Source organism: Eublepharis macularius, chromosome 4 (genome assembly GCF_028583425.1).
Source record: "Eublepharis macularius isolate TG4126 chromosome 4, MPM_Emac_v1.0, whole genome shotgun sequence".
NCBI classification, from domain to species: domain Eukaryota; kingdom Metazoa; phylum Chordata; class Lepidosauria; order Squamata; family Eublepharidae; genus Eublepharis; species Eublepharis macularius.
The window spans coordinates 178544068-178568896 of NC_072793.1; the positions used below are offsets into that span (position 1 = coordinate 178544068).

A 24829-nucleotide genomic window follows, 5' to 3' on the forward strand; every position below is an offset into this window, starting at 1 on the left:
GGCCCTGGTGCGCAGGGACAATGACCTGCAGCACCTGTCATCGTCAAACCTCACTCAGCACCTGAAGAGGTACCACCTGAGCCTGTGGTCTCCGTCCTCGGGCAGTGAAACTTCTGTCGGGGGGAAATGGAGGGCTGCCAGCGAGTCTGATCCGGGATCGGTGGGAGGGTCTCTGGAATGCACCCAGAGCAAGAAGCCTTGCCCCGAGGGTGCAGCTGGTGGGAGCAGAAGGCTCAGGCAGGCATCCCTGGGGGAAGTTGTTCCCTCGGGGTCGGGGGTGGTTCTGCTGAAAAGGGTGAGGTCAAGGGCTCAGGAGGCAGACGTTCGTGTGGTGGCGCAGGCGATCGCCCTGCAAGGCTTCCCCCTGTCGGTCGTGGATGGCATGGGCTTCCAACTGCTGCTCGAGCATTTTGCCCTATGGTTCAACATGCCATCACAGCACACCGTTGGGCATCGAGTCTTGCCCTTCCTGTTCAAGGTGGTGCAAGACATGGTGCACAGAGACCTGTCAGCTGCCGAGGGCAGAACAGTCTACTTCGCGGCCGACCTGTGGGGCGGCTGCCATCACGGGTACCTGGCCATCACCACCCACTGGTGGCAACCACAGGAACTCCACCTGCCCAGGCCAAGATCTGGCCGCCATAAAAAGGTGAGCCGGGGCTACAGGGCAGTTCTCCTTCAGGCCCCGGGGATGGATGAGATCCACACCGGCAAGAATATCACCATGACCGTCAAGGCGGCTCTGAGGGAGTGGACGTCTGGGGTGGAAGGGTTTGTCCGTGGCTACATGGTCACGGACGCGGGAGCCAACATGTTGGCTGCCCTGAGAGAGGCATCCCTCCCAGGCCTGGTGTGCATGGTGCACAAACTGCACCTCATGATGCAGGACATGCTTGGGCTGGGGAGCAAACCGAGGGACAGCTGGGACGAGGGAACCTTGCGGACGCACAGTCTGCTGGACAGCTGCCGTTGCATTGCTTCCCATTTCTCCCGCAGCATCAACTCGTCCCGAGAGCTAATCCAGAGGTAGGGGGAGGAAGGGGACCCCGAGCACTAACTGTTCCAGGACCTGCCCACGTGCTGGAACTCCCCCTACAATATGATCTGTCGGCTGGTGGAGCAGAGGTGCATGGTGCAAGACATCCTGTCCTCTTTGGATGTGCTGAGTAGGGGAGAGGAGTTGGGCCTCAGCGCCGTGGACTGGAGAGTCCTTGACCAGATGTCCCGGATCCTCAAGCCCTTTGTCCGGAGCAGAAACTTCCTGCCTCGGCCTGGGCTCTGTCAGGCCCTACCCTGCCCCCCGACAGCCCTGCTGGAGCCAGCCCCCCCGAGCGACCCCCCCCCACTCACCGGAGGGTCGAGGGGCGATGGGGCGATGGAACCACCGGAGGCTGAGGTGGAGAAACGGTGCCCAGCTGCAGCACAGGCTGGAGGAGGCGACGGAGATGCAGGGTGCCACACCGCCGCCGGCACCGCCCTTACAGCAGCCCATGCCAGCACCGCCAGAGGTGCTGCTCTCGGCCCTGCCGCCGCCGGCGAGCCCGAGGTCGGAGGGTGGTGGGCGGAAAGAGAGGCCGCAGCCGAGCTGGCGGACCGCTGGGGCAATGGCTGGCAGCCAGGTGTGGCCCACGGCGGGGCAAGGGCGGGCCCGGCAGCCGGCCCAAGCAGGGAGGTGGGAGCATGCGGCAGGCTGGGCCCTGATTGGGTGGCTGATGGCTGGGAGGGCTCCCCGGTGTGAGGGACACAGGGAAGACCGGCCAGCCTGGGAGAGGATTGGCCGGGGACGGGGGAAGGGGAAGCATGGACAGGAGAGGTGGAGGAAGGGAGAGCGGGGGAAAGGACACAGGCACACACCTAGAGCAGGGAAGAAGGCAAGGCACAGGGCGGCAAGGAATGAGAACGCATGGGTGGATTGGTGGAGGATACAGGAAGCAGGCGGGGGGAGGGTTATAATGGAAGGAGTCCCAATGACGCCGAGGAGGAGAAGTTGGCTGATAGCAAGGTGCAGAGAAAGGGCGTGACGGAGGCTTTCAGACCAGCTGGCAGGAGATAGACGCCGGTGCAGTAACCGCTGTCCCTGCCTAGTCTGAGGCGAACTCCCTACACCCCCCCTCCAGCGGTAGCCAGGAGGACAGCAGAGCACGGGGAGGCGGCTGCATGTGGGGCGGGGCCTCACACCCTTCAAGGATGCCACAGAGCTCCTGAGCTCCTACGAGGCCAGCCTGGGTCAGGTCCTCCCCCTGATCCATGGTCTTGACCAGTTTCTGGACCACGAGCTCCAGCGGCAAGAGCTGCTCCCCAGGGTCCGGGAATTTGTCCGCAGGATCCAGGCCTGCGTCACCAAATGCCTGCATCCTCTCCGCCGCGAGGCCCCCTACCAACGTGCCTCCCTCTGTGACCCCCGCATCAAGGGCAGCATTGCCACGCAGGTGGGGCAGTTGCAGCAATAGAAGAAGGAGCTCCACAGAGCGGTGCTCCGTTTCCAGAGACAGAGGGCAGGAGACAAGGAACCGGGCAGTGGCGAGGGGCAGGCGGTGGAGGAGGAGGGTGAGGGCAAAGGGTATGAGGTGGGAAGAGAGCAAGGCCAGGGAAGAGCCACCCCAATGGAAACCTTCGATCTGTGGGCCTCGTCGGTGGGCAGCGTGGTTGGCTGCAGCACGGCGGGTGGGCCCCACCCAGTGGAGGACTCGGCGGGGGCCACGGTGCGTAAATATCTTTTGGAGCCCACCGAGACCCCCCATGCCAACCTGTTGCAGTATTGGGCGAGGAAATCAGACTGCTGGCCAGACCTGTCCATCGTCGCCACCAACATCCTTTCCTGCCCTCCCACCAGCATGCAGAGCGAGCGGGTGTTCTCCCTCATGGGAGACCTCCTCCATCCCCACCACGCACATCTGCACCCGGACCTGGTGGACATGTTGACGTTCATCAAGGTGAACCTCAACCTACTGGGGCACCCTCCGGTGGACCTGTACCTCCCCGGGCTCTGAGCCACCCTGGGGTTGTGGCTGGCCCAGCTCGTCCACAGCGGGCTCAAGCCTCCCTCAGTTCTCAGGGCTGCTTCCATGGATGGTGACCCTTTGCCCTCCTCTCCCAGATGAGTTCCCATTCCCTCTTCACACCTCTCCCTCTCTGGATCTGTTCAGTTGCATCCCAACCTCTCCTGTCTTTCCCATCCCATCCTTTCCGCGAAGGCTAGAAGGTGCTGTGCTGCCTGCTGATGCCACTGCTGGCCACGAGGAACAGCTCTGCTGCTGTTGCTGATGTCAGAGTGGCACTGTACGGTCCTCCCCCCCTTCCACGGCACCTGGTGTCCCCTCTGAGCAGGGGGGAATGGGTCCCTCGCCCTCACACCCTTTCCGCAAAGGCTGGATGGTGGGTGCTGTATGATGCTTTGGCTTCGGGCCACGAGGGACAGATCAACTGCTGTTGCACATAGGATTGTATGTCACAGTGGCCCCTGCCACTCTGTCCCCTCTGGGCAGGGGTGAATGGGTAATGCCACCACGACCAGTCACGTCCTTTCCACGAAGGTAGGAAGGTGAGTGATGCTGGCGACAGCCTCCACTGTGACACAGGGGGAGCGGACAAGCCTCTGCCACAGCAGTTTGCACACTCCTTCAGGGTGGCTGTGGGGTCCCTCCATCCCAGTCCTGCTGCGCAATGCAGCCAGGAAGCCTCGGGCTTGGCCCTCCTCTCCCACACAAGTACACGGTCCCTCTTCTCACCTTGCCCTCCCCGGAACACTCAGTTCCCTCCCAACGACCTCTCTGGTCCTGTCCTATTCCATCCTTTCCGCAAAGGCAAGAAGGCGTTTGATGCTGCTTGCTGCCACAGAGTTCCTCAGTGGGATCCTCGGAGCAGGCCTCGTGGCTGTTGGGATCTTCTGACTTCACAGACCCTCTTTCGACCTGTCCCTCTCTGGAGCACTCCAACCCCTCCAAACAACATCTCCTCTCCCTCCCATTCTTTCTGGCAAGGCAGATTGTACCATATAGGGTTAGAGTTGGTTGACAACGTGGCGGTTCCCCTGTCTACGGGACTGACAGGACCGCTTTCAGCTGGGTGGGGATGTGTCCTGCAACTCTGGTCCTTTCTGTTGAGGCAGGAAGGTGTGTGGGTGCAGTCAGCTGCTGTCGGGTTGGTCCTAAGCCTCAGGTGCGGTCATCCAGTAGCTGGGGGATCAGGCTGCCCTTGGGAGAATGTGGCCTCCTTTCCCCCCCATGCTGAGAATACCAGCGTGCTCGACTTTGGCCAGCCGGTTGCGTGGGACCTTCCCCCTCCTCCCCCTCCTCATGATGACACATCCTGTCCCTCACATCCTCCTCATGAATACACGTCCTGTCCCTCACATCCTCCCCCTCCTCATGATGACACGTCGTGTCCCTCAAATCCTCCTCATGATGACACATCCTGTCCCTCTCATCCTTTCTGGTGAGCCAGGAAGGTGGTTGATGTCTGCTAGTGGTGGTTTTGGCCATGAGGGGCAGCTCAGGAGCTGTTGCATATATGGTTGTGCAGCATGGAACCCCCCATTCCATGGGCACCTGCTGTCCGCGAGGGCAGGAAGGTCGTTGAGGTCTGCCGCTGCTGCTTTGGAGCACAAGGGGTGGCTCCGGAGATGTTGCTGATGTGAGAGTGGGACCGTGCGTTGTCTCCCTCTTTTCATGGGCACCTGCTGTCCGCTCTGGCGAGGGGGGAATGGGTCCCTCCCAGCCTTTTCACGAAGGCAGGAGTTTGGGTGCTTTCTACTGCCGCCCGTTTGGACCCCAAGGGGCAGCTCAGAAGCTTTTGCTGAGCTTGACAGGTTTGACTTGCACGGGGCACCCCTATCCATGTGCACCTGCTGTCCTCTCTGTGCATGGGGGGAATGGGACCTACGACCAGTCACGTGTCCTTTCCGCGAAGGCAGGAAGGTGGTTGAGGTCTGTTGCTGCTGCTGCTTTCATGTTTCTGTCTCCCCCTCTCAGGAACCACACTGACCCATCCAAGCAATGTCTCCTGTCCTACCCATCCCCTCCATTCTGCAAAGGCAGGACGGCAGATCAGGTCTGCCCCAGCTTCATGAGGGACTATCCTGTTACTGCTCCCTCCTTGGTTACACAGCTCAGTTGCGATCAAGCAGCCGATTGGACCATATAGGGGTAGAGTCGGTTGACAACGTGGCAGCTCCCCTGTCAACGGGATTGACGTGTCCTCTTTCAGCTGGGTGGGGATGTGTCCTGCAACTCTGGTCCTTTCCGGCGAGGCAAAAAGGTGGGTGGGTGCAGTCAGCTGCTGTCGGCTATCTTACTGCTCTCTCTCTTTGGTTATACAGCTTGGTTGTGTGATCATGCAGCCGACTGCATTGCGTAAGGATACAGTTGGTTGACAATGTGCAGGCTCCCCGACGGGACCTCTTTCAGTTGGGTGGGAATGTGTCCTGCAACTCTGGTCCTTTCTGGCGAGGCAGGAAGGTGTGTGCTGTCGGCTGCTGTCGGGTAGGTCCTAAGCTGGAGCCTCAGGTGAGGACACCCGGTAGCTGGGGGATCAGGCTGCCCCCGGGAGCATGTGGCCTCGTTTCCCCCCCCCCACGCCGGGAATAACTGCGTGTTCAACTTTGGCCTGCCGTTTGCGGGGGACCTTCTCCCTCCCCCTCCTCACGATGACACATTGTGTCCCTCCAATCCTTTCTGACAAGGCAGGAAGGAGGGTGCTGTTGGCGACCGTCACAATGGTTCTCGGTGGGAGCCTCAGCCGAGGACATGCAGTTGCTGGGGGACCTTCCCCCTACCCCTACCCCTCCTCATGATGACACGTCGTGTCCCTCCAATCCTTTCGGGCGAGGCAGGAAGGTGTGAGCTGCTGGCTGCCGCCGCCGAAACATTCCTTGGTGGGACCATCAGCTAAGGACACTAAGTAGCTGTGGGACTTTCCCCTTCCTCCCCCTCCTCATGATGACATGTACTGTCACTCGTATCCTCCTCATGATGACACGTCCTGTCCCTCTCATCCTTTCTGGGGAGGCCAGAAGGTGGGTGAGGTTGGCTGCCGCCGCCAAAATGTTCCTCGGTGGGACCCTCGGCTAAGGACACTAAGTAGCTGTGGGACTTTCCCCCTCCTCCCCCTCCTCATAACGACACGTAGTGTCCCTCGTATCCTCCTCATGATGACACGTCCTGTCCTTCCCATCCTTTCTGGGGAGGCAGGAAGGTGGGTGAGGTCTTCTGCCACCGCCGCACTGTTCCTCAGTGGGACCCTCGGATAAGGACACTCAGTAGCTGTGGGACCTTCCCCCTCCTCCCCCTCCTCATGATGACACGTCCTGTCCCTCCCATCCTTTCTGGGGAGGCAGGAAGCTGGTTGCTGTCGGCTTCTGTCAGGTAGGTCCTAAGATGGAGCCTTAGGTGAAGTCACCCGGTAGCTAGGGGATCAGGCTGCCCCCGGGTGAATGTGGCCTCCTTTCCCCCCCTCGCTGGTAATACCAGCGCGCTCTACTTTGGCCTGTCGGGAATGGGGGGAACCTCCCCCTCCCACCCTCCCCCTCCTCATGACGACACGTAGTGCCCCTTGTATCCTCCTCATGATGACACGTCCTGTCCCTCCCACCTTCCCCCTCCTCATGACGACACGTAGTGTCCCACGTATTCTCCTCATGATGACAAGTCCTGTCCTTCCCATCCTTTCTGGCGAGGCCCAGCTCGTTGCCATCACCCCGTGCCCACCAGGCCCAGCAGCGGCCGCCAGCACACACCTTCCTTTCTTGGCAGGAATACTAGCCTGCTCCTTTTTGGCCTGGAGGGCGGGCATATTGGGGGTGCCACTGGCGAGCGGCCAGACCGCCTGACCCCTGAGGGGAGGCGGCTGGTCACTGTCTCCCCATGCCCGCCAGGCCTGGCAGCCGCCATCCTCACCCACCTTCCAGACTCCGCCAGGAATACCAGCCCACTCCTTTTTGGCCTAGTGGGCAGGCACATAGAGGGTGCCACCGGTGAGCAGCCAGACCCCCCGCCACCTGAGGGGAGGTGGCTCATTGCCATCTCCCCGTGTCCGCTGTGCCTGGCAGCCACCATCCTCACCCACCTTCCAGACTCTGCCGGGAATACCATCCCACTCCTCTTTGGCCTGGTGGGTGGGCACATGGGGGGTGCCACCGGCAAGTGGCCAGCCCCCCGCCCCCTGAGGGGAGGCGGCTCATCACCATCTCCCCGTGCTCGCTGGGCCTGGCAGCTGCTGTCCTCACCCAACATTTCTGTATCGCTGGGAACAGTGGGGTGCCCCTCCACTTTGGCCTCCCCGATCCCCGATCACAGATCGGAAACGGGACTTGATCAGTGTGGATCGGTGATCTGGGGTCATTGCCGGCACTGATCCACGATGTCCCGATGCAGACTCACACTGGCAGCAGGCAAGGGAAAACTCCCAAGTTGTCCGAGCAGGGCAGCACCCAGTTCCAAGGTTCACTCATGGCTTCAAGTCCAAAGGAGGATTCCAGAAACACATCCACAGGAACAGGCCAAGGTCAGGGACAAGAGAATCAGTTCCAAACACAGCAGCAAGGTCAGTAGTAAGCAGACCCGTTGCTTCCACGCAGCCACTCCCTTTTCGGCTGCTTTTAACCCTCACAGTGCTCAGCTGCCTGTGCTACAGCAAGCACCTGCCGGCTGTCTCAGTCCTGCTCCTGCAAGCACTCATCATCACTAATGATGCTGGGCCGGTGCTGTGCTGCTAGCCTGGCACTGCGCCTTCTGGCTTGAAGGGCTCTCCTAGCCCTCCTCTGACGGCGCTCCCGAGGCTCTGGTGATGAAGGGGGAGAGCTGGCCTGCACCTGGCTTTCTGTTGCCAGCCCAGGGCTGGGAAGCTGAGGAACCGATGTGCTGGGACCTGGCTGTGGATCAATATCTGAGCCTTCAGGGCCTGCCTCCTCCTGCAGTGCCTCTGCCACTGGCTGTGGATCTGGGTCAGGTTCACCAGCTGCCTCTTCCTCAGAAGAGTCCTCTGAGTCTCTCTGCTCCGCTGGGCCAGGTTGGTCCATGACACACGATCAGCTTGATTGGTATTTTTTTTTTATCATGCCCACCTCTAGTCTGGACTCATGGACCACAGACAGGCACAAATGGACCAAAGTTCGTGAAAAACGTGAGTTCCACAAATTGTGTGTTCACAAATGACGAACTGGGCCAATGTGTCTCAAATTTACATCCGTTTTCCAGTCCGTGCGCACCTCTACTGAATTGGCTCAGGAGTCCAGTTCAGACCAGGGCACTGACTGAAGCAGCAGGAAGATTTAAAGCTACCATTTCATTATCTAAAACAACCACATGGAGCTGTTGCTTCCCTTTGGGGGGGGGGGGACATGCATAGTGATATGGGTCTCCTCACCACCACTCATTCCATGCTGTCCAAAGAATGCAGGCCTAGTCACCAAAATAGAGGTTATGAGACTGAAGGTATTCTGAAAGCAATTGAACCACATCAAAGGCCTGAAAGAATGTATCGGTCATGTTGCAACCCCATAAACATCGTTAACAATTTTTGATAAAAACAAGATACACAGTTGCATGGTGAAACCTTGAGGCCTTGGGGGAAAAGGTTACTTGACCTGCAACTAATAAAAACACTATAATTAAACTCCTTTTTAAAGATCCTCAGCTAATGAATGATGATTACTTTGACAATTAATCGGTACATGCCGCTCAAGAACTTATGCTACAGCGCATTCAGTCTATAAAAGCAACCTGTACCTCAGAGATGTGGAAGATTAACTTGCATCAGGCAGGATCTGTCATATGAAGCTTTCCTACGTCACGGAGGCAAAAACTTCTTATATCTGAGATGATAGTTGTATGCTTGTATTGGGCAGAGGGGTTCCATTGGCAGTCTATGAATTTTCTTTTCAATTTCTCGTCTTTGCAACTTTAAATAACCATTACACTTTTCTCATCCTTTCTGTGAGTAAAACTCCTGATTCTCTAACTTCGTATCATTTTTTCCTACTCATAAACATTACAGGCAGAGATTTTGTGTATACATCAGTAAATGATATTGTATGTTATGTATGTATTATATATATTTATGGCAGAAACCATATGTATATAAACAGCACATGTTCCATACAAAAGTGTATAGCCTGTGTTTACAACAGAAAATTATAAATCTAAGGGCTAAAGTGGAGAAGCAAAACCGAAGAGTAAACTTTACAAGACAGACAATTGGCTGGTCCTTTTCTTAGAGATGCGAGCAGACGTATGTGAGAAAATGAAGGTCCACAACAGGAAGTGGATCAATACTTTGCTGGCATTCAGAAGTATGTTGTTGCTGTTATTCCTACTGCCATTGCTTCCTTATGCTTTCAGCAACAGTTCACAATCCATAAGCAGTTGGCAGCCAGGAGTTCCACAGCATTTGAAGAGCTCTGGAGAGGAAATTATCATTGGAGGATGTGTATCCACTTCACTCCTTGAAATGATTTTAATCAACTTTACAGAACCACTAAACTATGGCCCAAAAGGACGGTAAGTAGCTCTTAATTGTTTAAAAGGTCTGCATGAAGTTTTAAAATGATCCTCATGTAACTGGCACAAGAGAATACACAATGAAGCATACTCTGACTGCAAAGAACAATTTCATGTTCAGCACTTGCTAATTGCATCATCAAATGATGATTTCCAAGAGTGAAACAAAAATCATACATCTTACACCAAAATTAGAACGTCCACATTGTCTCAGATAATTGTCCTTTATTTTCAGTGGAGTCTGTTCACAGAATACATGGATAGTAAATTATAATAACATAAGGAACTATCCACCTGTCAATCCATGTGACTGTCCCTTCATAAGTCCATCCATCCATCTGGCATAATTCTTCAGAACATAAATCGAGACATCTCAAAATGGGAGGAGGGGGCACCTTAATAAATTCCATGCCCTATCAAATCTTGAGTTGTATAGTGGATAGAATCCCCATTATCTCACAGAAGAGTTCAGCCTGATTTCGGCCCAGTCATGTACTCTCAGCCAGTCCTACTTTACAGGGATGTTATGAGGAAAAAAGGGAGGGCACGAGAACAGTGCCATTTCCTTCATTTAAACCTCCGATCTTTGAGGTGTGACGTGTAATGCAGTTCCATTCATTTCTGCAAGTCCTTTGAGCATCCTAAAGGTGGTGGCCAATCTTGTCCATCTTGTCTTTATATTCTGATGTGCTAGCCGAAGTTGAAGATGTTATGCTTGCCAAAGTCAGCTTCTACTTCCGTTGCAAATACCATTGTGGGGTATCTCGCAATCGACTGCAACGTGTCAATTTCTTCCCTTTTTGGCACTGCAACTCCCATCCTCATTCTGAAATTAGTGGCCAGTTTTGAGGCTCTACCCTTTATTTATGGATGAGTTATACCTGCCAGAGTAAGCCATGGCTTCAGTTGAAAATGCAGGGGGAAGGGGTAGGGGATTGCCGCTCCGTAAGATTGTGATTCCCTTTGTGTTTGACACAGCAACTCCCACAGTCATTATTAAACTGGATGACAATTTTGAAAGCCCTGATGTAGTTTTTTGATGAGTTTTGTGTGCCACAGACAAATGGACGCACTGACTGATGGACAGATGGATTCCTTTATTATAATACATAGGAGTTATATGTGTGAGGAGAATTCTAGATTACAGGGAGATTGTTGTGGGGATAATAATAACATACTTTGTAAGCTGCTCTGAGTGGGTGTTAAATTGTCCTGAAGGAAGGTATATAAACCATTTGTTATTATATTATTTTAAAATGTTAAAATCCTCAAACTTGTTGGAAGTATTTCGAAAGAAGTATTTTCAACCCCCAATAAAAGAATAACGGACACTATAATATGCAGGGCAAGAAATGACCATCAACCAGTTGACAACTGAAGTTTCTTCGTGCATCACAAATTTGACAGGAGTGGAAGATGCAACTTTTCCCAATTTTCAGGGTACCAGTATTTGTGCGTGTCCGTGTCTGTAGGGCACTGCTTCTGCTAAACTCATGCTGCCAGAATCCTGCATGAGGAATGATAGCGGCAGATCCCTTAGAAGTTCTTTCTACTCCATCACCTGACATTCTGCCGCCAACTGGAAGTGTTGCTGCTGTCAGGTTTAAGACTTGATTTGGCCAGGGAATTCATATCAAGCAGAGTCCGTCCTATGCCTGACCTATGAGAAATCTTCTGCTCCTTTTCTCTCCTCCTGAGGTCACCGTACAAAGCTCCCATTTTGTTCTTCTGCAATGCTCATCAATATATGTCTTATTCATATTGATCCATCCACATTCCTCTGTTTAATCAGTCCTTATATTCAGAGCACTGAAACTCGGAAAGAGATGTTACGGAGATTAAAGTAGTCTCTCAATTGCTAAATGGCAAATATTCAGTAGATATTTACTATCAATGACTGAATTCCTGAGTTGGAGAGAGTAGAGCCAATTCAAATTCTCTTTTGTGAGAGGGAAAAAGCATGGCAGCTCTAGCAGGGTTTGAACAATATCTTGTGTGTGCCATTGCCATAACTAGTATTTTAGGGGGAAAGACACAATTTCTTATGATACAGGAGTGTGAGATTACACAAAACTCTCATTGCAGGATAATGACAAAACATTATCAGCATATCCTAGCCTTTGATTTTGCCTTTAATGAAATCAAGAAGAATTCCAAACTCTTACCCAACACCACTCTGAGATTGGACATCAATGACAATGCTTTCAACCCACTGAGAAGCTCTCAAGGTATTAGGAATCTACTCTTTGGAGGACAGAAGAGTCTTGTCAACTACCACTGTGACAGGAAGAAGAAATTAATGGCCATCATTGGTGGCTTCACCTCCGAAAACTCCATCCAGATGGCCAACATTTTAACTACATTCAAGATTCCACAGGTATGTTTGTTTACAGAGATGCAGAAATGTAGACATAGCTATAGAAATCCTCTCCAGTAACCTGCCTCTCTCAGATCGCTAATCCACTGTTCACGATCTTGTAGTTAACTCATGACTGCTGGAATGACAAACCAATATCTTTCCCTAGGTCAGAGTTATCCAGGGCCATTCTTTCCCCCAACCCTGAAGGAGCCATGAACAACTGGGGTTCTCCATAGCCCTGTCTTGAAAGCACGATTAGAAATTTTAGATAATAAAGATCTTAACAAACTATAACATTTCTTAACTAACCAAATGGAATAAATGGACTTATTTATACTTTTATGCTTTTGGACGAAGTAGATTTTCAAAAATAAATGAAGATTTTTGTCAGCTCTCATGAAGTCATGTTCTGTCATCTTAGGTCACTTATGGTTCCTTTCCTACTACAATGAATCATAAAATTCAGTTCCCTTATTTATTCCGGATGGTTCCAAATGAAACACCGCAAAGTGTTGGGATTGTCTATCTCCTCAAGCATTTTGGATGGAATTGGATTGGCCTCCTCACATCAGATGATGACAGTGGAGAGACGTTCCTTCAAAACTTAATACCCAGGTTGTTCCGAAATAATCTTTGCATTGCTCTGAAAGAAATGATTCCAACAGCAAGAAATTACATGGAAAATATAAATCTTGGTAAAATCTTGGGGAGGATAGCTCTAAAAATCTGGTTTAGCAAATTCAACGTCATTCTTGCCTATGGGAATGACCAGTCTATGGAAGGTTTACGAATAATTCTAGAAGATTATGAAATTCGTCTGCGGCTGCCAATAGAGAGAGTTTGGATTATAACTTCTCAATGGGATGTCACATCTATTTTCCAAGGGAGCAAATTCCCAGCAAAATCCCTCAATGGCAGTTTGTCCTTTGCACTGCACACGAATAAAGTGCCAGGATTTCAGCACTTCATTGAGACCCTAAATCCATACCAGTCTAAGATTTATTTCATCCAGCCCTTCTGGTTCAGCGTATTTCACTGTTCACTACCACTTTATAATCTTTATCGGCCCCAAAACAAAAACTGCACAGGGGAGGAAAAGCTTGACAGCATCCCTGGCACATTGTTTGAAATGCGAATGTCTGGTCAGAGCTATGGCATCTACAATGCTGCCCATGCAGTGGCACATGCACTCCATGCCATGTATTCATCAAGAACTCAGCAGAGAATGATGGAGGATGGAGGTTATCTCAATGCTCAGCCATGGCAGGTCAGTCACAATTCTGTTTTATTTATTTATTTATTTATTTATATTTCAATTTATATGCTGCCCATACCCAGTGGCTCTGGGTGGTGAACAGTTAAAATTGATAAAAACAAGAACTAAAATCAGTAAAACAAACAATAAAACAAATTAACAAAGTGCAGTGGTGGGGAGAACCCTCCCCCACCCCAAAGGTGGGAGGCCGCCCTGGCACCGCCCCTTCAATCACCGAATGCCTGGTGGAACAGCTCTGTCTTACAGGCTCGGCGGAACGATAATATGTCCCGCTGGGCCCGGGTTTCCATTGACAGAGCGTTCCACCAGGCTGGGGCCAGGACTGAAAAGGCCCTCGCCCTGGTTGAAGCGAGGCGGGCTTCCTTAGGGCCGGGGACCACAAGTAAATGTTTATTCGCTGATCGAAGCGGTCTCTGGGGAACATACAGGGAGAGGCGGTCCCGAAGATATGCCGGTCCCAACCCACTCAGGGCTTTAAAGGTAAGAACCAACACTTTGAACCTGATTCGGAATTCAACCGGAAACCAGTGCAGCTGGCGCAGGACAGGTGTGATGTGTGACTGGTAAGGTATACCAGTCAGGACCCGCACCGCCGCATTCTGGACCAGTTGTAGTTTCCGGATCAGGCCCAGGGGTAGCCCAGCGTAGAGTGAGTTACAGTAATCTAGCCTGGAGGTGACCGTTGCATGGATCACTGTAGCCAGGTCCTGGGGCGTCAGGTAGGGGTCAAGTTGCCTGATCTGACGAAGATGGAAAAATGCAGACTTGGCAACTGCCGTGACCTGGGCCTCCATTGATAGGGAGGCATCCAGGAGCACACCCAGACTCTTTACCACTGGCAAAGTTGCCAGTGGTGTCCCATCCAGGGCAGGGAGCTGGATCCCAACATCTGGCAGCCCCCATCCCAGCTACAGGACCTCCGTCTTCACTGGGTTCAATTTCAGCCTGCTGAGTTTCAACCATGCCGTCACAGCCTCCAAAGCTCTGGCCAGATTGTCTAGGGCCGTGTCTGGCCAGCCGTCCATCAACAGAAAAAGTTGGGTGTCATCCGCGTATTGATGACAACCCAGCCCAAACCTCCGCACCAACTGGGTGAGGGGGCGCATATAGATGTTAAATAACATCGGGGAGAGTATCGCCCCTTGGGGAACCCCGCACACCAAAGGGTGACGGGGCGATAGATCTCCCCCGAGCGCCACCCTCTGTCCCCGACCCTGGAGAAAGGAGACCAGCCACTGTAAGACTGTCCCCCTAATCCCCATGTCGGCAAGGCAGCTGGCCAACAAATCATAGTCAACCGTGTCAAACGCTGCTGTGAGATCAAGTAGCAAAAGCAGCGCTGACCCGCCTCGATCCAGGTGCCTGCGAAGGTCATCTGTGAGGGCAACCAAGGCTGTCTCCGTCCCATGGCCAGGATGGAAGCCAGACTGGAATGGGTCCAGGACTAGAGCATCATTCAGGAATTCCTGCAGTTGTACCGCCACCACCCGCTCAATCACCTTGCCCAGGAACGGGAGGTTTGACACTGGGCGGTAACTGGACGGGTCAGTGTGGTCCAAAGATGGTTTTTTCAGGAGGGGGCCACACTACCGCCTCCTTTAACGCTCCTGGAAAAACCCCAGAGCTCAGGGAGATGTTAACAATGGCCTCCAAATGGTCCCATAGCCCCTTTGAGCTGGCCTTCACCAGCCAGGATGGGCAGGGGTCCAGAGGACAGATGGTTGGCCTCATCCCCTGCAGGATCCTGTCAACATCGTCCTGAGAGAGCAGCCTGAAATGGTCTAATACGGACCCAGAAGACAGCCAAGGGGTCTCCAGTTCCCTTACTGTATCAACAGTGGGTGGCAGGCCACGGCGAAGGGACAAGATTTTGCCCGCAAAATAGCTCGCAAAAGCCTCGCAGCCAATTTGTCACAGTGACTGTTTGTCACAGTTCATCCATTATGAACTACTTTCTTTGCAAGAACGTATAGATTCAGACTCTGTAAGAAAACTGTTACATGTAAAATACAGAAACAAAGTTGATGCAATGGTGTATGAGAGAAAAAAATTAATGAGTGATGCTCACACATGAAGGATATGTTAGAATGGCATTTGTAAACAGCACATATATCCAAGATGGCTCCAGTCATGCATGAGAGAGCAACCTGAATGCTCCTTTTCAAAGGGTGAATCCTCGCATGATGATTCTGATGGAATATGATCTTCAGGCATTCCGATTCTTGATTAGGATGTCAGATCTATGAGTTGGCTCCCTCTGGAAATTCAGTCCATCTTTAAGTGTAATAATAATAATGATTCAAAATTCAGGCTACTTCATATTGCATAATATTAATAAAATTGCAAATCAATGTTGCAGAACACATAGATCCATGTCCACAGATTTCAGACAGGTGTATTCATTTATTTCCTGCTACATTTTTAAATACAAAAACTGTTTCTCCCCCAACCTAGCTTTCTTCATATTTGAGAAATGTTCGCTTTAACAATTGTGCAGGAGATGAAATCTTTTTTGATGAAAATGGGGACCTGGCAGCTGGCCTTGATGTCGTGAACTTGGTCACATTCCCAAATACATCTTTCCAAAAAATCCAAGTGGGTCGCATAGAATCTAAGGCAACTGCAAGTGAAGAGTTTACTATTAACAGAAGTTTGCTGACATGGAATCACAAGTTTCAGCAGGTATGGATATTTTTTTTAACTTTATTAATCTTCTTTAGACTAGAGAAGAAGCTTTTTGTTACATTCCAGGTCCTTGGAAATCCGAGCCATAGATATGTTCTCCACAGATGTAGCCAATTCTTCTCTTCTGTAGCCATAAAACAGCAAGCATAGTTTTCAGACGTGGGTTTTGGCCCGTGAGGTCCATAGTCTTTTTATATGTCTTTGGGAGACAGATGTCATCTGTTGTCCATGCCAATATTCTCTCCTGCATTTCTGCATATTCATGTAAAGATATAGTATTTGAGTTAGACTGTAAATATCGAACACTCACTGTATCTTAATAAAGATGGTGTGGGCAATATCCTTCTTAATCATAATAATTAGAGTATGCATTATGAAAATCCAAGCTAGAAGAAACTGTTTTGGGGTATAACTTGTGATTCTTTAAAATGGCATTTCTAATCTGGCCTGCTTGCTGATCACACAACATCATTCCTTGACAAATCCCTGTTGAATTTAGTATTCAGGTGCCATACAGGTCCATCTCTGAAATCAAGTTTTTTTTTAAAAAAAATGTTTCCTGGGTTTCGTGGCAGTAAATTTTCCTTCCAATTCGATCATTGACCACAGAGCTTTCCCAGCCAATCACCATAGCCGTCGGATGGTAACATGGAAAGCACCTTGTTTTTCTGTAATCATTTCCTCTGGGCCACCAGTCACATTTCTTCCTTCCAATCAGAGAAATCAACACAAGCATGTTAAAGGGAACTATAAAACTGACCTCACAAAGGAAAGATGGCAGAAGCAGACTTTCCAGCAGAAAGTTAATTGGCACTCAGATAGTCACTGAAAGAGATGAAGCATAAAATCAACAAGATAATTTTTTTTTTAAGTGAAGCCCTTCATTGAAAATGATTGAAACGTATATGGTTGGTGGACTCATGGGATGATTGTGTTCTCTGTGAGTTTGGTGGAGTTTTTAAGAATAGCAGCTCTCAACGGCAAATACTTAGGAAAAAAAGCCCCCAAAATCTGGACCCTGAAAAATTACATGCAGAATTGAATAATAAAGCGGTAGCCAGTTTGGAGTAGTGGTTAAGAGCACGAGACTCTAATCTGGAGAGCCGGGTTTGATTCCCCACTCCTCCGCGAAGCCAGCTGGGTGACCTTGGGTGAGTCACAGCTCTCTGGAGCTCTCTCAGCCCTACCCACCTCACAGGGTGATTGTTGTGGGATAATAATAACACTTTGTAAACTGCTCTGAGTGGGCATTAAGTTGTCCTGAAGGGCGGTATATAAATCGAATGTTATTATTATTATAACATCCTAATCCAAAACCAGCAATCACTGGGGTGGGAAGGGATTGACTCCTCAACCTAGATCCAAAACCACAACCAAATGTTTGTAGATGCACACCTATTCAAATAATTTATACGTTGTGAGTTTACATTCACTAGATTTTTTACTGGATAACTTTAGCAAACGTTACATGGTCACAAGGGTAGCAGGAACCCTTGGAAGAAGCCTACACATAGCGATATCTAGTATCCTTGAGGAAAAAGCACCATCTTGCACCCTACAATACACAGAGTAAATGCTGAGCAAGTATCACCCAAGGATTATTGGAAACAGGCACCTTAATACTGGATATGCCATCACTGATTTCATTTCTCACAAACCGTACACCATTCCCCATATTGCGTAAAAAACATAACGGAGGATAAGCCCTGAATGTTTCTGTTTTTATTAGAAGATTTGCATTTACAAAATTCCATAGTACGTCTACAATGTATCCATTGTATATAAGAATCCAGAGACCACATTATTCTGCTTTTTTTTTTGTCCTGGGTTTTACAAGACATCAAAAGGAGATGGGAACAAGGTGGAAGTGATTGAACCGTACCAGTACAGACAGACAGTCACCATTTCAAATGTTATCATGTATGAAAATTCTCTAAAAATGAAAAAACAAACAAACAGCGCAGTAAGAGGAATGACTTTCTCCCTGAGGTGCTAGTTTTCTTGCTTGCAGGCACTGTTTGTCTCTAAATATAGGAATGATTTCAAAGCGGTATTTCCTCAGAACAGGAATTCAAATGCAAGAATAAAGATATTTATAGTTAATGATGTGAAAAATAAAAATTCAGCTTGGCTTTTAATAATCAGGGCACAGACTGCCACAGTAAATGGAGGCATAAGTGCCAGAGAGTGGAAATTCAGAGGATGAGCAAGATGCACAATGAGGGATATTTAGAGCGGGAAGGAGAGACGCATGTGAAGAGCATAACCCTGGTCCCTCTGTTTACCCAACTCCTTTTCTTTCTCATCACTTTGGTCTTTGTATGTACATATGGATGTACATATGTATACATATGTATACAAGTGGTGTATACAAGTGGTGAGAATATAATTTCTGAGGTGTTCTTGGGCAAAGAGTCTGGAGTAAAGAATCATAGCTGTAATGAAAAAGAAGCGTATTTCCATCTCCCATTCTTTCCTTGCGTTTATCTTTAGAGTGTCCCACGCAGCACATGTGTCGACAGCTGCTCCACTGGATACAGCAGGATTGTTCAAGAGGGGAAGCAAGTTTGTTGCTACGATTGTGCTCAATGCCCGGAAGGGAAAGTTGCAGTGCAGATCGGTAAGTAAAAGGATATTAAGTTACAAGAGAAAAGCTCCAGATTTCCAATTTGGTGCTACTCCAGCTAGTAGGACTTGCCTGTGCAGTGAATATACTAAGGAATTGCCAACCTCCAACTTCTGAAAAATGGATATTCAGTGAGAGCCTCACAGCCTGCCTCCAACTGATATAGATTTTCATTTCCCCCCCTCTCCCATTTTCTAATTTATGCACAATATGCTAACTTAGGACAGTTTTCCTTCACATAGTTGAGCCAATGAGAATTCTTGGGCATTTGAGGACAGATTAGGGGTTCCATGATAAAATGCCTGCCGTGGCCAGCATGGCTGCCTTGGCAACTGCTGCGACTCATAAAATGTTTGGAGTTATCACAACAAGAGTCCCCCTAAAGTATACGTGTTAGAGAATGAAGGGAAGAAAAAGTGAGACGTGCACAAAAGGATATGAAATCATACCCGTTCCACCCAAAGTGGCTGCAGTCTAAGCAAGCCGCACCAAGTGGATGAGAAGAAGCATCAGAATCACAATTCCCAATCTGGGCTTCACTAATTCTGTTACATTAACTCAGTTTAACAACTCTGTAATCAGTACAGACAAAGTTTATTCACTGATATTAAACTAGGTTTCCTCAACTTCGCAGTTGGCTTGATACGGGGAGGGGAATTTCTTTTGGCAAAATTCAGTTCCTTAAATATAGTTTTATATTCCTCTTGTTCACTTCTACGAGAGCTATTTCTGTATTACTTTTATTTGCAAAGCAAATTAATGCACCCTATTGCAAAGCCAGCCCTGGCAGTTGTTTTATTTTACACTGGAGGCTCTGCACACTGACCTGGAAGGTCCATCTGCTCGCCATATTGAACAGCAGTTTGAATACTAAAGAAGCAGTTCTTCCTCATGCAGAAAGTTCTGCAGCTGTAGCAGATGAAGCAACAGCAAATGTGTCCATCCCCTTTTGCAAACCTTTTTGCCAAAATCAGGTTTATAGCAAGCATTGTACCGCACCATAGTCCGCAAAGGGGAGGAAAGGTGGCTTACCTTGTTCTCCTCCATTCCATTTTCTCTGGATCTCAACAATCCTAATGTGATCTTCTAACCAGTACCCCAGTCAGGCTCTGATAGGTCAAGGAAACTGTTAAACCCCCTACGTTCTGACAAAGTGTGGATATTTTCCACTCCTCCCAGTCTCTGCTGGCTGCTCGTTCTGGCCTCTTGAAAGTAAACTTTTGCTTCCATCCTCGTCGCCAACATTTATTTTGGAGATAACCTGCTCCAGGACAGCATGATTCCCCTTCGTTTTTTACTTTAAGTACCACTGTCCTCCTGAAGCTGCCTCACTTTATTTTCCAGGGAGTTTTTCCAATAACCTCCGAAGAAAAAAATAGGGGGGGGGGGGGTTTGGGGGTCTGTGTGGATTCTGCCAGATATTCCAATTCCTTCATGACTGTAACTCCCATGACCATACAGAAGCCAGTGGCTGATTTGGGAGCGCAAGTCAAACTCTGGGAAGGGGGGAGAAGTTGTCAACTGCAGTGCACAGATGCCAGTTTAAATTAAGCAACGGGGAATGATGATGACTGACACGGCCAGTCTCTTCCCCACCCACTTCCTCATCCTGTTCCCTGGCTTGGTGTCCATGAAGGCTGCTGGGAGTGCCAAATGTTCTACCTTGGCAGCAATGGGGGATTGCAGGGATACAGTGAGTAAAGAGGAATGAAAAGAATATATCTTAATTGCCCTTCTCAGCAGTATTTTCAACTGGCACAATAAAGAATTATTAAGATGGACAACATGTACATTTGGAAATGATTGCAAAAATTATGTATTTCAGATGCAGACCAATGTGAGAAATGCCCAGAAGATGAATATCCAAATCAGAAAAGGGATCGATGCATTCCCAAAGGCACAACTTACTTAACCTACGAGGACCCCATGGGAGCAGGCTTGGCTTCTATCGCTGGTTTATGTTTTGTGGCCACTGTGATAGTGATGGGAATCTTTGGCGTACACTGGAACACACCCATTGTCAAGGCCAACAATCGAAGCATCACCTGTGTCCTGCTCTCCTCTCTACTGCTTGGCTTTCTGTGTTCCTTCCTATTCATCGGCCAACCTGGGACAGTGACCTGCCTTCTCCAGCAAACACTGTTTGGCATCATCTTCTCTGTTGCCGTGTCTTGCATATTGGCCAAAACGGTCACTGTGGTGGTTGCCTTCATAGCCACCAAGCCAGGGAACAGAATGAGGAAATGGGTGGGGAAGAGACTGGCCATGTCAGTCATCATTCCCTGTTGTTTAATTCAAACTGGCATCTGTGCGCTGTGGTTGGCAACTTCCCCTCCCTTCCCAGAGTTTGACATGCATTCCCAAGTGAGTCAGATCATCATTCAGTGCAATGAAGGCTCGGACATCATGTTCTACCTTGTACTGGGCTACATGGGTCTTATGGCCACCATCAGCTTCATGGTGGCCTTCCTAGCCCGGACATTGCCTGATTCTTTCAATGAAGCCAAGCTGATCACCTTCAGCATGCTGGTCTTCTGCAGTGTTTGGATCTCCTTTGTCCCCACCTATCTGAGCACCAAGGGGAAAGACATGGTGGCCGTGGAGATCTTCTCCATCTTGGCCTCTAGTGGAGGTTTACTGGCTTGTATCTTCTTCCCCAAATGCTACGTTATTTTAGTTAGGCCTGAGCTGAACACCAGAGAGCAGCTGGGAAGGAAAAAATAACCAGCACTTAATGTTTAAGATTTGTTTAGTCAATTCCTTCTCTTTATTCTATCTCCTTTATGATGATGGAAAATCTATATAGATGCGGACTCATTGGATGGCATGGAGCCTTAACATTGTGGACCAAGCACTAGCAGCAAGATATATTTCACCTATCTTCATTAACCAACGTATCTACACCTGTCATACCTGCCCACCCCCAGTATTTTGGCTGGCATGTTTGGGGGGGATATTGATAGATGTTGGGCCATTGACTCTGGGTGGCAAAGCAAACAGCAGCGAGGAGGAATTGTGTTCACGCTTCTACCCTCGCCTTTGATCAGTGTGGTGCCAGCATAGTGTTGGCTGTTGAACTGGAGGAGGGGGCCGAGAGAGCAATGGCTTGCCTAAAGCCATTGGCAATGCAATCCAGTGCGATCCAATTAGACTGGAGAAACTCTGCATTAGATTGCACTCTTATTGAGGTTGTGGTTGTGTTGGGGTCCCAACAGGTGGACTTCATAAACTATCATTAATATAATGGCCAGCCACGTTATGAGTTTTTTCCTAATGTTAATTCAGGATCTATATTACCACAAGCCTCATTTATGTTACGATTATGAATGCTTCTAACTTTTTTTATTCATAGCAACCAATTGATTAAAGGACTTCAAGCCTCATGTGTATAAACTGTCCCTCGGAGTCGCAATGGTAGGAGAAGAAAATACTGTAAATCAGGGGGGTTGTGTGATTCCCACCCCCCTCCTGCATTACTCAGCTAAGCAGGATGCCTCTGTGTCTGGTCCCATCAGCTGTGACATTTGGGTATTGATGTGATAACTGGAAAGAGTGTCAGAGGTGGCAGCTGCATCCAAAAGACAGATCAGTTGATTTCCCTGACTGCAGCACACTTCTGCTTCATAATTAGACACTTCTCAAGGCTCATTTCAAAGTTAGCTGCCAGGCACACCTGCTGCCTGCTCTGATAACGCGCTTGTTGCTGGACCAATGAGACGTAATTGCAGGGGACTGCCTGGGCTTGTGCCTGAGGGAATTGCCACTTCTGAGCAGCTCACCAGGCGGCCAGGTCATCAGAGGTTACAGCAAATGCCATTCATTACGCCAGAGCCGAGTTTTGTGCTGCTGAGTCAATGCGGATCAGGGAGTTTCATCAAGGCCTTCTGACTTCCTTGTTGTCTCTAGGTCTCAACAGGCCACTGCTGCGAATATGTGTAGTGTATACAATGTGCTACAAACACCTGCGTCCTGTTCAAAGGAAAGTTGAACACTGTGACCTGAACAAACTAGGCAGACGATGGAAAGGGACCCCTATTCAAGTAGTTCAGCCATTCATTCCACTTGCCATTCTGCTTGCCCACTCCCCCAGCACTGCATTGTTGGAAAGAAGTTCTCCCTGGGAAAGAGCACATGAGGCAGCCACATGAGCCATTTTCACATGATGCTGAGTGGTGACAGAAAGTGCTGGAGTGGAGGAGGTACCATTGTGACAAGCTCAACTGTGATATACATGTTCAGTTTAAGCTGCACAAAGGCCCTGCATTCATACATACAAATGATTACTCTCCAAACAATCACATGAGCCCTGCACAAACATTACAATCATGCATTTGATCAACATGTGTAGATGGGGACTGGATATGAGCACCCTTGTTCTACCCTCCATCTCCACATGACCACCCATTAGTGACCTCAGCATCTGCACATAAAAAGAAGCGTTTATGCCCTCCTAGACCTTCGGGACATTTGAAAACCGATGGTTCTAAATGAGGGAAGAGTGCCTATGAATGTATACTAGGCTCACAAGCTACTAGGCTCACAAGCTAGCAACCACTGGGAGAGGGGGCAGAGCTGACATGCTCTTACCTCCCCTCCTTCACATATCAATTGGATACATGATCTGAATGTATGTACAGGCTATGGGAAAGTGTAGATTTATATGCACACAAGACCTTGGGTTGTGGAAAGTGCCATCAAGTCATAGCTGATTTAGGGCAACCTTGGTGGGGTTTTCAATGAAAGAGACTAATGGAGGCTTTTTGCCATTGTCTGCCCCTTCATATCAAAGCTGTGGGCATTTGTGCGAGGGTGTTTGTAACCTGCCACCACTTTGTGGACTGAAGTGATGTGACTGTACCACAGAGTTCATGAATGTTGGAATGTCCATTTTATACATCTTGTGCCTCCTGCTCTGAAAAAGTGCTGAACAACTACTTGCACCTCCTTTCGTTGAGAACTTTTTCTATAAGTAAGCAAAAACTCGCGCGAGAAAATGCGATATTTCGCGTTTTCCCCGGCACGATCCGCGACGTTGCGGCATGGAGCGGCTGCAGGTAAGCCGTCTGGAAACGGCCCTGATCCCAGATCCAAAACCACAACAAAAATTTTCTAGATGCGCATCTATTAAAATAATTTACACGTTCACTAGATTTTTTTACTGGATAACTTCAGCAAATATTACATAGTCACAAGGATAGCAGGAACTCTTGAAAGAAGCCTACACATAGAGATATCTAGTATCCATGAGGAATAAGCACCATCTTGATCCCTACAATACACAGAGTGAATGTAGAGCAAATAGGATTACAAGAAATAAGATATGTGAAAGTAAGAGACACCATGTTTGTTTTCACTTTTCACAAACTATAACCCTTTCCAATAAGGCATAAAGAAGTATTGTGGGATGGGCACTGTGAATGGTTCTGTTTCTACTGGAAGATTTACATTGGCAAAATTCTATAGTATGATCATAATTCATCCAATATATTGTCAAAGGCTTTCACAGCCAGAGAACAATGGTTGTTGTGGATTTTCCGGGCTGTATCTCTGTGGTCTTGGCATTGTAGTTCCTGATGTTTTGCCAGCAGCTGTGACTGGCATCTTCAGAGGTGTAGCACCAAAAAACAGAGATCTCCCAGTGTCAAACTGTGGAGAAGATGTTAGCAGGTAATTTATATCTACTCAGGAAAGTGGGTTTGGGTTGCGTTATCCTGTAAGAGTTTTCCAGGGTGTGGAATGCTAATGGAACACTAATGCTTCACTGTATCCTAAGGAGGTTCTTTTGCATATGGATTGGTGCTTGATGTGCTAATCTTCTCTGCAGAGCTATTGTTGGGTATAGAGTGTTTTGTTAGCCTGGTGTTTTTCAGGACTGGAAATCATGCTCTATTCATTCTTAAAGTTTCTTCTTTCCTGTTGAAGTTGTGCTTATGCTTATGAATTTCAATGGCTTCCCTGGGCAATCTGACAAAGTAGTTGGAAGTGTTGTCCAGTATTTTGGTGTCCTGGAATAAGATAGTGTGTCCTGTTTGAGTTAGGCTATGTTTGACCTAGTTTGACACTGGGAGATCTCTGTCTTTCAGTGCTACACCTCTGAAAATGCCAGTCACAGCTGCTGGCGAAACGTCAGGAACTACAATGCCAAGACCATGGCGATACAGCCCAGAAAATCCACAACAACCATAATTTATCCACTTTATTCAAAAATACAGAGAACATATTATTCTGCTGGGGTTTTTTGTCCTGAGCTCAACAAGCCTTCAGGAAAAGGCAGGAATGAGTTGGGAGAGATTGCACTGTACCACTACAGATGGAGAGTCACAATTTCAAATGCTCAACTGTTTGAAAATTCTCTAGAAATGAAAAACAAGCTCAGTATGGAGCAAGTC

General features: G+C 49.0%; 1 protein-coding gene across 1 annotated transcript; it reads left to right on the forward strand.

Annotated features, from left to right (window-relative positions):
- Nucleotides 1-1367: 1367 nt before the first annotated feature.
- LOC129327950 (vomeronasal type-2 receptor 26-like) lies at nucleotides 1368-21164 on the forward strand. The gene is made up of 5 exons (XM_054976697.1): nucleotides 1368-1619; nucleotides 2262-2429; nucleotides 5206-5256; nucleotides 18308-18434; nucleotides 20266-21164. The coding sequence occupies exons 1-5, from the start codon at nucleotides 1368-1370 to the stop codon at nucleotides 21162-21164; spliced, it is 1497 nt and encodes a 498-aa protein (XP_054832672.1).
- The last annotated feature ends 3665 nt before the right edge of the window (nucleotides 21165-24829 follow it).

Bases quoted from the DNA above. Each gene is read 5' to 3' on its own strand.
- LOC129327950 (XM_054976697.1), top strand. From the start codon at position 1,368: ATGGGGCGATGGAACCACCGGAGGCTGAGGTGGAGAAACGGTGCCCAG. The intron at 5,257-18,307 runs GTGGGTGGGTGC...GTTTATCTTTAG, and splicing joins CTTTCCGGCGAGGCAAAAAG to AGTGTCCCACGCAGCACATG. The intron at 18,435-20,265 runs GTAAGTAAAAGG...TATGTATTTCAG, and splicing joins GAAAGTTGCAGTGCAGATCG to ATGCAGACCAATGTGAGAAA.